Raw genomic sequence first — 12740 nt, 5'->3', positions numbered from 1 at the left:
TCAGGGAAGTTGGGCAAGAAAGAAAGAAAAAAAAAGAAGGTAAAAGACAGCAACCCCTATACGCTATGCTCTCGAAAATGATGCAGGACAAAGAAAGGGAACGGAATCTCATAGAGAAAAGGTGAGAACGGCCGCTCGGCCGAGGCGAGTCCCCAATCGTTGTCCTAGAATCCAGCGGGGATGGCCTGGTTCTCGTCGTTCTTGCCCATCGTCGTCGACACGACGTAGGCCTTGGCGGGCGCCGTCGGCGAAGAGGGTCGCGGTGTGATGCTCTCCGCCCTCGTGTTCGTAGGCTTGGCCGCTAGCGCCGCTCTCGGTGTGCTGTTGCCGGTGCCTGAGCTGCGGATGGTGCCGAGTCTGGGCCGTGCCGCCACCCGCGTTGACCCTCGCGCACGCAACGAGTCGCGGCTCTGCCTCAAGGCATCCACGTCCTCGTCGTCGCTCGACCCGTCCGCGTCCTGGTAGTTGGGCTGCCGGCGCGCATGTTTTCTCCGCTCGACGAGCTCGCTGTCGGTCGATGGCTCTGAGTACATCTCCGATTCTAGTGAGAGGCTGCGGCTGCGCATGCTCCTGCCCCTGGTGGAGACCAATGTTTGCCTCGACCGAGAGCCGATGAGCGCGTCGATGAGTTCCGTTTCCGACGGCGTCTCTTGCTTGCGAAGCTTCTCCTGCAGGGCCTTTTCTCTGACGATGCGGCCCAAGGGGGTGTCCTCTGTCGCCGCCGTCCTGCTGGCCTTGCTCGCCCTGCTGCCCCGGCTCGCGACGCTGCTCGAGCTCTTCGCCCTGCTGACAGGGACACGGCCTTCCATGAGCTTGGCGGTTGGTGGAGGTTGCAGCATCCACTGAAGCGCGTTCTTGTGCGCGGGCGTGCTGCCGACGATGGGCGGGTGATACTCGTTTACAGGGGGGTTCTTGGGCGTAAAGTAGAAATCGCGGCGCTCCTCCTCGGTGACCTGCCTCTCCTTGCTGAGCTCGCCCTTGATCATGCGACCGGCCGAGTTTCCGGCCTTGACGATGTTATCCACCAACTTGTGGCCCATCTTGCTGAGGTCGCCGCCCCAGAGCTCCTCGTCCTCCCGCTGGTATCTCGTCTTGTTCCAGCCGTCGCCCGATATCCTGGTGCCGTCGTCTTCTGGTATGATCGTGGGACTGGTGCGGCCTGTCGTGCTGTGTTCGAGGTTGGAGCTGGTGGCCGTCAAGCTGGCGGACGTGCTGTCCCGCCCGGCGCTCGTGCCGGCGCTGTTGAGGCCGCGCTGGCTCGAGTTCTTGTTCCCCGTCTTCTTCGGGAGCTTGGGCCCGATATCAATCTCCTCTTGCCAATACGGGTTCGTGTTCCATGGTGATGGGTGGGCGTATAGGCCGGGCTGTTCCATCTCGAGCGTCGCCTTGTTCTCGCGATCTTTCTTGGCCTTCTGCTTGGCCCTGTACCGCCCCTTTGCATCATTGCATGGTGTGCAAGCCAGGTAGTAGAATATGACCGAACGAATGGCCACAGGAAGCGACATGTTTGCGGCCTTGGGGTGTTTGCGTCCTCCACTGCTTTCGTCGTGGGGAGTGTCCGGGTCAAGCGTCAGGACAGCTGTAGCGCGGCAGGGAGCATCGAGGGTCGGTATGGGCGTTGTGTAGAGAAGAGCGGTCCTATGTGCGCGCACCGGAAAGAGACCTGAAGGCGGCAGGTCATTGGGAAAGGGAATTGAGTGGGGTGGCGGGAGGTCAACCTCCAGAGGTTGGCCGTTGCGAAGCGCGGGTGAAGATGTAGGTGCCAGACCTCAATGTCCACCAACCTTGATCGCTTTGCACCTTGGTAGCACGCCTCGTTGCGTTCAAATAGTCACCGAGTTCGAGACAGGTTCGAACGACGAGAGAAGGCGAGGTATTGAGATACGCGGCCCGTGTCAGAGACGGGAGTTTCAAGAGTGGTTGCTATTTAGGGGTTTTGCGGCGTGCGGCGCAATGGGCACCTGTAGTTGCTGCAAAGGCCACAGAATCCTCCGTGTATGCTTGCGTAAGGGTAGGTAGGTAAGAATACTGAACCGTTCCGGGGGGCTCGGTCGGAAGCGTTTTCGTGACTCTGTGAGAAGTGAAAGAATGACAAAAAGGAGGGGGGGATAGACGGAGTGTTTGTGGAGGGGATATTGGGGGTTGGTATGGCCGACGAGAGGTGAAGGCGTCGTTCCCAGCCTGTACCTGTTCGTTTCCAGGTTGAGAGGATGGGAGGAGCGAGGACGACGAGGTTAGAGGGACAAGACAACGAAGGAGGACCAGCCGGGGGAGGGGGGCAAGGAGGGTGCAGATCGAGCCAGGGGTTGGCGTGGTATAGTGACGACGCCTGGGGCCATGCAAGTGGGGGGCGTAATTGGGTTGGGTTGCGGTGGGGACCTTCCGACAAAGGCAGCCGCTACAGACGCCCACGATGCTGTATATGTATGTCGCCTTGTCGGTCCAGCAGGGTGCGGGAGGGGGTCTTTTCAGGGTTCCGGGGAGGGTTCTGGGGAAAGAACGAATGGATGCATCGAAGAGGGGGTTTTATTTTCTTTAGCGCGTGTCCCACCTCGTTTCGGCGCTCGTTACTCTGCCACAGAGAGATTGCGTCCCCCTATCGTGGCCCCGCCTGATCGCTAACTAGTGCTTTGGCGTCCTCCTCGATCAAAAGGGTCGCCATGGAGTGCTGTACGAGGGGTACGAGGGATGGAAACGCATCCAGGCCAAGTGCCACTCAATCCGAACCCAGCTTTGCCAAGCCAACATGGCTTCATCCTTAGTCGTTCTGAGGCAATTGGATATGCCATGCCTTTTTTCTTGGGCGCCATGCGTACCCACCGTGACGTCGGGACAAGGTCAACAGCAAAGCACGCAAAGTGGTTGATCATCGGCGGCCCGCTTGTGTCCCCCTGCACATGTGTGCCTGGATGTCTGTGTTTCGTCTGGAACGCCATCCGGCGATCCTTGTGGTTCCCATGTCTTGAAGCGCCTCCAGTGCACCTTGCAAGACATCCACTTTTGCATGTTTGGTTCTGTGCCTGTTGAGAAGCACGTTCGCTTGTCGTTCAAACGGAAGACTGGTGGTTCAGACTTGCTAGAGGTCTGCCAGAACTTTCAGAGCGGTGGCTGCAGCTCCAGTGCACGGTTGGTCTGATTGATAGGAGCTCGGCGCCAGGTGATGGATGGCTGCCCTGGACAATTTACACCTTCTCAGTGCCTCCACTGACCGATGTGTCCATATATTATACAGATATATTTCGCTACCTGTCCCCGTCTCTCGCTGTGATGTTGAGCAGCTCGTTGCGCAGTTGTGATCACAAGCCGTGTCAAATTGCAATCGACAGTCTACCAGACTTCAGGCGGCGATCGGCCGTCTTCCAATCCACCCCTCCATATCAAAGGTGGACGAAGGGAGGGACTCTGATGCGAGGCATGGTTCAATCCCTCCACGACCTAACACCAGTGATATTTCTACCCTGAACGTTGACAGATCCCGCGCTTTGAGCCAGCCGAGCATGTACGCAGAGTGCCGTCGATACCTTGCCATATTTGCCATGACCCAGCCTTCCGAGCAAACGCAAAAGCCCATTCTGAGCACCACCTCTCGCCCTTCATTCGCAATTCACATGGACATGCAAGTCGCACGGAAGGAGGCCGGGTCGAAAGGACGCGTGCTGGAATGGAGGGGTGCTTGTCGAGGACACTCGCCGGGTAAATCACAAGCGCCCCCGAACCCTTGGGACCGAATGTCTTCAAGGTCGTCGGCCGCCAACAACCCCCCCCCCCCCCCCCTCCCCCCGGTCTCTTTCCGAATCGAAAACCCCTCCATTCCCTTTCCAGTGCATTGCATCGCATCGCACCGCCGGAAGAACACGACATGGAGAGCGATATATTCACTCTTGACTTCCCTTTTCCAGCCCGCGCCGCCGCCACACAGGACACCGCCTTCACTGCACTAGGCCCGTCGCCTGGACCCAGGCCACTTGAACCCAGGCCACTTGAACCCAGGTCACCCCTACCTTGGACGCCTTCTTCACAGCGCGGTCCCAAACAGCACAACGCGCAGCACACCTTTTGATCCAAGGCGCATTGAAACGAATCGACCTCATCCCCAGGGAGGATCCTCGTCCCTCGTGGCATTCTCGTCAATGCAAGCCAGCATGAGGCATCGTAACACATCATCACACTCAGCGTCACACATGCAGTATCTCGCCTCCAGCCTCCCAGCATGTTTGCTGCAACGCTGGCCGAGCCAATTTGAACCCCCCTCCAGCCCTTCCAGTGCTAGTGCTCGTCGTGTTCCTCTCCCCCACCCCCGACCCCCCGACCCCCCTCCTTCCCCCGCCCCGTCAAGCAACCAAGTGAACTTAATCCCCCGCCGCCTACGAAAACGTCCTGACCCTTTTCGTCCGTCCGTCCATCCATTCCACTTTGCCATCCAACAGCCAGTCAACCAAGCCAGTCGTAGAGAGCCAGCGAGGAGGAAGGGAAGGGGAAAACCCACCCGGCACGCTTTTAGACCGCCTTGGCCCCAGACACCGTCTACCCAAGTGCAGCAGCAAGACAAGAGCCCAAGGGAGAGAAAACCTTGGCCGGGCGAGCAAGTTTAAGATCCTTCAGACTTCAGAACGCTCGCAAGCAAATCATCACTTCTCTTCTCCACTAGCTACGTTGCCGCGTTCTCGTCCAGCGCTCTCTCGTTTCGTCAACCACACACACACACATGCACCCCCCACCCCCATGATCGTGCCAATGCAAGCCCCTCGACGGAGACAAACCCTCCCACGAGATGCAAGGGGCCAAGACCTGCACGACAGCATCCGTCCAACCAATTGCCATTCGTGATCCGTCAGGGCGGCCCCCCCCCCCTCGACTTCTCGAGGAGTGATCCCCCCCGCCCATCACCATCCGTCCTACTCTACCCAAGCGACAGTAGGTGCTCCAGTTGCTGTACTGTAGTGGCCTGCTCCCCCCACTGGCCTCATCTCGAGTGCGTGGGTTGCCATGGCCACCAACCAGCCCTGCTGCCGACAGAACAGAGCCCCCGAACCCGCCACTCTGCACGCTGGCACACGCCCCTTCGGCGCGGATCGGGGGGGAGCTGCCCTCGTCTGTGTGGCCGCGCGCCCGGCCGTACCCGTCCCGTGAGAGGTTAAGCGGGCGGTGCGTGCCAGGCTTTCCGCCGCGGCGCCTTCAAAGTCCGGGTAAGAAGAAGAAGAAGGAGGGGGGGGATTACGTGGACAAGGACGAAATGGTCCTGCTGGCACCACGTACAGCTGTCTTGGTTTCGTGGCTGGCCCTTCTCGTTCGTGCGAAACTGAATCAGCCAAAGAGGGGCCCTGTTGGCGTGTGTTCGAGGTGGGAGAGGACTGCGGGCTCGGCTGATCTGACTCCCTCGTCCTGCAGCAGCTGTTGACTTTGTTGACGGAGAACGTGATGCAGGGTGATTCCGTCATTGTGCGATGGCAACTACCAGCCCATGCGCAGAATGAATGTGCCGCCACTTTCTGGCTTCGTGGGCATGTGCGGCCCGCATGGCGTTCGCTCTCTCTCTCTCTCTCTCTCTCTCTCTGTCGTCCTATCAAGGCCAAAGGGAGCCGCATCACGACAGTCTGACCCAGACAACACTTTCGGATGCTTTCTGCCAGCAAGTGGCATGTTTGCATGTGCCTGTTGCTGGACCCGAAACACGCTGCACGCTGCTGCTGCCAACCATACATCAGACACGGGCACGAGACCGACCACTGGGTGAAAAAGCAAAAGAAATTGATGACCTATGGAAAGGTGTAGGTTCACGCACGCGCGCAAAACCCCTAATGATTCGCGCAACTCCCTTTTTTGTGGCGTCCCTCCCCGTTGCAGAGTGGGAAAGCTGGAGAAAAAAACAGTTTCGACCAGAGCCATCCTTTCAGAGCAGCCGAGTCCAACCAACTTCACTTTCAGATGACCAACACAAGAGAAAGAGAGGAGAATGTCCCTTGGTTTGCTCCGTCCAACCCGTGTGATGCTCGGTCTGATGGCGTAAGACGACAGGACCGCGAGAAAGCTCCGTCTCGCTGTTCACCTGCTTTTGTTTCACCTACACAATCTGTGCCTGCCTGCCTGCCTGCCTGCCTGCCTGCCTACCCCTTTGCTGTGATTGGCGCGAGTGGATTCGCTCATGGCAGCAAGATTCTTCCCCCCTGGCGGTTTTTGTACATGTTGAACAAAATATTGTGCGCATTCATACCAATGGCAATTATGGTGTGCGTTTTTGACGATGGTGGATGTGGGGATTGTCGGTTCCCTGTGGTGTGCCATTCCACATTAGCTGCTTAGACGTCCCACTCGGTCTCCTCCTCCTGGGCGTTGTCGTCGACCTTGGAAGACAGAGCGGAGAAGGAGCCGTAAGACTGGTTGGCCTTGGCCGAGTTGCTCTTGTTGACGATGGGCTGGGGAACGGGCCTGGCCTCCTTGGGGGGAGCGCTGGGGGGAGCGGGCGCGGCCTCCGTGTCGCTGCCCGGGGACTTCTTGGCCTTCTTGGACGACTTGGTAGGGACAGTGGCCCACTCGTCATCCTCCTTGATCAGCTCGATCTGCTCCTCCTCGGACAGGGCCGAGGCCTTCCAGCCATCGGTCTGCTTGTTCTGCGCGGGTGCGACACTGGCGGCGGTGCCGTTGGTGGTCGTCGTCTCGAAGGTGTCGAGGGGCTGGACGTCAATCGTCTCCTTCTGGCCCTCCTGCTGGCTGCCGGCCTTCCAGGCAGACTTGCCACCGTTGGTGGCGGCCATGAACTGGGAACCGTCCTTGGCAGGGATGCCGGCGGCCTCGCGGGCACCGCGGCGCTGCTTCTCCATGGCAATCTTGCGCAGCTTCTCCTCCTCCTCACGGACGGCCTTGCGCTCCTCTACCTTGCGGCGGTTCTGGCGCTGCTTCTTTGTCTCGACGGGCTCGGCAGCCTTGGCGACCTTGGGCTTGGACGTCTGCTTGTCCGTGTCGGTGAGACGGAGGACGGAAGGGCCGGGAGCAGAGGGCTCGAGCATGTCGCTGACGCCGCTGGCGTCAGCAGCCTTGACCACAGGGGAGCGGTCGTCATCGGCATCGGCGTTGGAAGAAGATGACTCCTCGGCAGGGGCCTGCTCGGGGACGGCGGGCGTCAGCTCAATGGGGTGGGCGACTTCAGAAGGCTCGGCAGCGAGGCTCTGCTTGACCGACTTTTGCTTATTGCTCTTCTTGCCGGCATCCGCCTTCTTGCCGGTGAACTTGACGCCCTCCTGGACACCAGACATTTGTCTCGCAAACGCCTTGTTGTCGGCATCCTCGTCACGCTCTTTCTTCTTCGAGATCGTTGCAGCAGAGTCGTCACGTGGTGTCTCGTCACGGGGAGCGTTCTGGGCAGCCGTGGCGTAGGCCTCCTGACGCTGCTTCTTGGCGCGGTTTCCCTTCTTGGGAGGGCTCCAAGGCACCTGGGTGGTCTTGGAGGGCGCGCTGACGGGCTTCTGCTTCTGGTAATAGTTGTAGCCAATGGTGCCGGCGATGGCGAGGACCGTAGCCCAGCCGCCCACAAAGGAGGGGGTGAGGAATTCCGAGGAAGACATGATGACCGTGATGTGAAGCCCGAGGAGATGAACTGCCGATCAAAGACCAGCGAGATGAGGGACCGGCGTGATTATTGCTTCGGTGCAGACAATCCAAGGGGAGAGTGTGCTCGGTGAGGGATGGGTCGGGAAGAGAGCTTGATGGAAATGCGTCCAAGCTTCCACGGGAAGGACCAAGCTTTGATGGTTCAATTGAAGTGCTCGGATCGGATAGAGACTGGATGAATCAAGCTTGGTTAACGGACTGCTCAATGATTGAGGTGATGAAGAAAGTCTGAGGTTCAAGACAGCTGGCGCGTGGAAAGGGGAAGTGAAGCATACAGGGGTAGACGACCGGGGAGGAAGCTCTTCCAAATAAAACCCCAGACTGGCGATGGTACTCTTGGGATAGTGGACAAGCAACGATTGTTTGGGTCAAGGGGAGGGAAATGGGATGATGTGCAGCAGAGGATGTGATGCTTCGTAGTTGATGGAGCGAGACGTAGTGTTGAACCACGGATCGGCGAGAGGAGGCAAAAAAAGCTGAGGTGATCGAGTACTTACCAGGTGGCTTCAGCGACCGGATAGCTGCCAGCCAGGGGATGGACGTGCTGTCTGTGGAGAAAATTGGAGGGCCTGCAGGGCAGTGCTGTGCGTGAGGTGCGTGGTGCGTCGGGGTTGAGGGAACGAAAGGCAGGGTCACACTACCGATGGAGCACGATGAGAGGTTGTGGCTCGCAGGCGTGGTGGAGCGGCTCCGTTGTTAACACGTTACCTCCTGGTTATCGATAGGAGAGATTGAGGTTCGCGATGTGCTGATGATTCAAGGGGCCAATGATTGGCTGGGGGACATGCGATTCACGTTGGCACGATGGAGCAAGCAGAGGACGATGTTGTCAGGTTTCGATGCACGACGAGATGAAGGATCATGGTGCATGGTGGGATAAGATCTTTGCGGCAGTGCAGCATTTCCTCGCTGACCGCACAGCCTTAGTATTCCCTAATGGCCATTTAATTGAAGCGTCCAGCGATATCGCTGGATCGAGGAGCCCACATCACGTGAAAGATGACGTTCTCTAAACGCTAGTCCTGTTTCAGACACAGCTCTTCACAGCCTAACAATGTGATTTTCCCACTTTGGGATTAGCTTCTTCTTCCTTCTCAATTTGTTGTCACAATCGGTCCCCAGCCAAGTTGTTCTGTGAACGGTGTGGAATCAACACACCGAGGTCACCCAGCCGACACACCGAGCTGAGAATAGGCAGACCAATGGACGTGACCAGTCTGAGCAGTGTTGCCTCTTTACACCTTCACAGCATTCATGAGAGCCTTTTAATCCATTGAGTGCCTTTCTTCTTTTTTTCTTCGACTCGCAAAATCCGCTGCCAGGTGATCCGATGCTCACTTTTGCAAGATGCCTCATTGGGTTTAACCCCACCCCTCTGGCGTCTGGCGTCGAATATTCCAGGCTTAATCCACCCCACCATTACTTACTCAAGGAGGGGAAGGGCAAGAGGGGTCGCTGCTTGGAGAACCGTGGAAGACGGGGAACACCACGATTGACTGCTCGGCGTTGAAAGCTCGATAAGCCGACACATCGGCCAGCTCCGCTACTCGCAAGTAGTCATACTTTGCTCTTAAGCCTCGTGCCGCTTCACCTCAACCTCTTGTAGTCACCAGTCTTTACGTCTCGGCCATTCTCTGGATACCACTGCATCTTTTATTTTTGCTTCTCGATATTCTTTCGACGCTTTTTCAAGATGGCTCCCAACCGCATCATCATCGACACTGACCCGGGTACGAAAAGAGTGAAACCCTGTTGGCTTGGCATGAGACTCACATGTTGATAGGCGTTGACGATGTTCTGGCGATGCTTCTCGCCCTTTCCGTCAACCCTGACGAACTCGAGGTTGCCATGATCTCCGTCACATACGGCAACGTCGAACTTCAGAGGTCAGTAGCCCAGGAGGTTGGCCCCCAGAAGACAAGGCAAGCTTTTGGATGCTGATACGATGGGCAGCTGCCTCAAGAACGCGGTTGCGCTGTTCCACGTGCTGGAGAAGGAGTTGATCTGGCGCAAGGAGAACGGCAAGGCCGAGAACTTTGGGACCCTGAAGACGCACAAGCCCATCATTGCCGTTGGCGCCGAGCACCCCCTGGAGGATGACCAGCTCATGGCTGACTACTTCCGTAAGTTCTCACGGCATCGACATCTCAAGAGGGCTGTCTCAGGCTGACTGACATGCGCAGACGGCGTCGACGGCCTGCACGGCGTGCACACCGAGCACCCCCACCTCGATGCCGAGGATACGTGGAAGAGCCTCTTCCACAAGGACTCGGCCACCCTGGACCACGATCCTTCCCCCTACTCCAAGTACTTCACAGCCTCCAAGGAGCCGGCGCACAAGGAAATCCTCCGCCTGCTGCGCGAGAGCCCCAAGGACACGCTCACGCTGATCGCCGTTGGCCCCATGACCAACTTTGCTCTCGCCGCCGCCGAGGACCCGGAGACCTTCCTCAAGGCCAAGGAGGTCCTCGTCATGGGCGGCGCTGTGAACGTCGAGGGCAACATCACCCCCGTCGCCGAGTTCAACACGTACGCCGACACGGTCGCCACGGCCCGCGTGTTCGCCCTCACCTCGCCCTGCCCCAAGTCCACCATGCCCCCGCTCTCCCAGACGCGGTCCTCGCTGCCCGCGTACCCGGAGAAGCTGTCGCGCAAGCTCAAGCTGACGCTCTTCCCCCTCGACATTACGACGCCCCACCTCCTCAACAAGAACTACTTCACCGAGCGCGTCAAGCCGTTCGTCGACGCCGGCAGCCCGCTCGCCGTGTGGGTCAACCACTTCCTCAGCGGCACCTTCAACAAGATTGACAGCCTCGTCGGCGACGGCAACGAGCCTGGCCTGTCGCTGCACGACCCCCTCACCATCTGGTACGCCATCACGCAGTCGGACGCCAGGTGGAAGGGCACGCCGCAGCTCGAGGACATTCGCATCGAGACCTCGGGCCAGTGGACGCGCGGCATGCACGTCGTGGACCGCCGCACGCGCGCCAAGGTCGGCGAGGCGTCCGTCGAGCTCAGCGCGTCGACAACCGAGGACGTCGACGTGCTGACGCTGGCCGACGCCCCTGGCGACGACGACGGCTGGCTCAACGTGACCAAGGGCAACAGGATCAACAGGATCATCGAGTCGCCAGGGGAGGATGCGTTTGCTGAGTACCTGATGAAGAGGGTTTTCGCGTAGACCCAATCACCTGGGAAGGGACGGAAAGGGGGCCTCTCCAAGAGCGCCAAAAGGAGAGGCGGGGAGGGAGGGATCTGTTCGCCTCGCACGTAGAGGGGAAAAAATCACCCGCGAAAGAAAGAGCGGCGCATACCCAGAGGCACAGACCCAATATTCATTCACTACCAGCCCATGTCTACAGTGCCTCGTCTTGCTTCGGCTGCCGCTGCTTGAACCCCGCCACCCCGGCTCATGCCCTTTTTTTGTTCCCCTCCTCCCGTTCGTCGTCTTCAATGCAATGGTGTGTGCTGGGCCTGAACTCGGGCATTCTGGGTATCCGGCTCGTAAACGTAAAATCATGACACTCTTCTTTTCTCGTCCTCAGGCCACCCTTCCCAAGTCTTAAGTCTTGTGGGCGGGCTTCGTGTTTTCTAGACGTGTTTTATCCCTCCGATGGCTGAGCCCTTCACTTCCGTCCAGTTGATCGAGCTGTCGAGCTGTTCGTCGACGAGGCCGATGGTGCACACATTGTCGCCGCGGACCATGTAGAGGCCGAGCGGGACTTCGACCGAGGGCTCGTCGCTGTCTGGCGTCTGGATGACTCGTTCGTGCGCGTCGCTGAGGGCCTGCGAGGACGAGTGTCAGCGGGAGAAGGGGGGGGGGCCTCGGGCTAAGAATGGCGGGGGCGGGGAGGGGTGGGCGCACGAGGTTTGTGTTGTTGTCGGAGGCCACCAGGTTGCCCACCAGGATTCTCGAGTCGGCCGTGATGATCAGCACCTTCTCTGTGAATGGGGCGTCAGTCTACGTTCAGAGCGCACGGCTTGCGCCGTTGGCGGCTTGGGGACCCCTGTGCTGGGGACGTACTGTTCATGTAGGCGTGGAGGAAGGACATGGTGACGGCGTGATGCTCTGAGACACCCCGGCGTGGGTCGACCGGATGGGTCGAGAGGCCTCTGATCGGAGGTGAAGACGAAGCTGGAGAGAGGGTGGGCGGTGCGTGTGCAAAGAGACCGTTGTCGTTGTCGTCGTCGCCGTCGTCGTCGAATGTGTGCATGTAACCCTCTCTGGAGCTAGCTCTAGCATGAAGGACGACAAGAGCTTGGGTGGTAAATGGAGCTAGTCCGCTTTGGATGGCTATAGTGGAGCATCATTCACATTTGACTTCACAGCCTGTGCTCTCTCTCTATCTCTCTCTCTCTGTCCATCTCTCTCTCTCACTGAAGGACCACCGAGCTCTGAAGGACCACCGAGCTTCAACATCACCCCAACTGCTCTTCATCGTTCCCTCGTTTCAGGGGAGATTGGGCGCCCAAAATGGCCCCCATCGCAATGTATGACACCGTCGTCATCTATGCAGAGCTTCTTCCCAACATTCGACACGTCTCCATCGCCGTGTCTCTCCCTTCACCAGCCGATGCCACAACCAGCGTCCAGACATCTGCCAATGGCGACAGCATCCTGGTCACGCACAGAGGCGATTCGAAAGAGGCGCGCCTTCCAGGACGAGTGTCCGCGCCTTCAGCTCTGCCCATACCCAGCACACCACCATCTGGCCCAACATCGCTCGCGTGGCGTCTGCCCGTCTCAACATCCGTCGCGCTCCCCAGCACGCGTGATGAGCTCCAGCCGACGATCCCGTGGAGCGCCCAGGACTTGACCCCCAGGTCAGCCATGGCATGCCGGCAGTGCGGCGAGGCCGTCGTTCCCGAGGGCAGACTAGACGTGTGGAAGGACCTGCCGAGCGAGAACTGGGCTGAGATGATGGACTTTTGGCACTGCCACAAGCCTCACGACCACGACCACGACCAAGAGAAGAACGGCGACGACGGCGATGACGAGCACCTCACGAAGCGAGGCTATGGTGCCAACTCGTCCATAGCGGCCCAGACGCGCGTCGGCTTTGTAGACCTGACCTCCTTTCTCCTCGCCGAGGAGGACTGCACCAGCCTGAGAGTAAGTTTCCTCCCCCCAGATC

At 58.9% G+C, this 12740-nt stretch overlaps 5 protein-coding genes across 5 annotated transcripts; 2 read left to right on the top strand and 3 right to left on the bottom strand.

The window, feature by feature from the left end:
* Nucleotides 1-164: 164 nt before the first annotated feature.
* D7B24_009007 (uncharacterized protein) lies at nucleotides 165-1505 on the bottom strand (the record flags this gene model as incomplete). The annotated part of the gene is made up of 1 exon (XM_028643085.1): nucleotides 165-1505. The coding sequence occupies one exon, from the start codon at nucleotides 1503-1505 to the stop codon at nucleotides 165-167; it is 1341 nt and encodes a 446-aa protein (XP_028493220.1).
* A 4791-nt stretch (nucleotides 1506-6296) lies between these two features.
* On the bottom strand, nucleotides 6297-7559 carry D7B24_009006 (uncharacterized protein; the record flags this gene model as incomplete). Its single annotated transcript, XM_028643084.1, has 1 exon — nucleotides 6297-7559. The coding sequence occupies one exon, from the start codon at nucleotides 7557-7559 to the stop codon at nucleotides 6297-6299; it is 1263 nt and encodes a 420-aa protein (XP_028493219.1).
* A 1739-nt stretch (nucleotides 7560-9298) lies between these two features.
* D7B24_009005 (uncharacterized protein) lies at nucleotides 9299-10786 on the top strand (the record flags this gene model as incomplete). Its single annotated transcript, XM_028643083.1, has 4 exons — nucleotides 9299-9335; nucleotides 9389-9491; nucleotides 9559-9728; nucleotides 9789-10786. The coding sequence occupies 4 exons, from the start codon at nucleotides 9299-9301 to the stop codon at nucleotides 10784-10786; spliced, it is 1308 nt and encodes a 435-aa protein (XP_028493218.1).
* A 410-nt stretch (nucleotides 10787-11196) lies between these two features.
* On the bottom strand, nucleotides 11197-11657 carry D7B24_009004 (uncharacterized protein; the record flags this gene model as incomplete). The annotated part of the gene is made up of 3 exons (XM_028643082.1): nucleotides 11197-11391; nucleotides 11471-11547; nucleotides 11630-11657. 3 exons carry the CDS (start codon nucleotides 11655-11657, stop codon nucleotides 11197-11199), a joined length of 300 nt encoding a protein of 99 aa, XP_028493217.1.
* Nucleotides 11658-12079: 422 nt separating this feature from the next.
* D7B24_009003 (uncharacterized protein) lies at nucleotides 12080-12718 on the top strand (the record flags this gene model as incomplete). Its single annotated transcript, XM_028643081.1, has 1 exon — nucleotides 12080-12718. A coding segment is annotated over one exon (639 nt), but the record flags the coding sequence as incomplete, so codon positions are not given.
* Between the last annotated feature and the right edge of the window lie 22 nt (nucleotides 12719-12740).

This window comes from Verticillium nonalfalfae, assembly GCF_003724135.2.
Source record: "Verticillium nonalfalfae strain VnAa140/NRRL 66861 chromosome Unknown scaffold_86, whole genome shotgun sequence".
Taxonomy (NCBI): domain Eukaryota; kingdom Fungi; phylum Ascomycota; class Sordariomycetes; order Glomerellales; family Plectosphaerellaceae; genus Verticillium; species Verticillium nonalfalfae.
The sequence above is the reverse complement of the archived record's forward strand: the minus strand, read 5'-3'. Positions and strand labels throughout refer to the sequence as shown.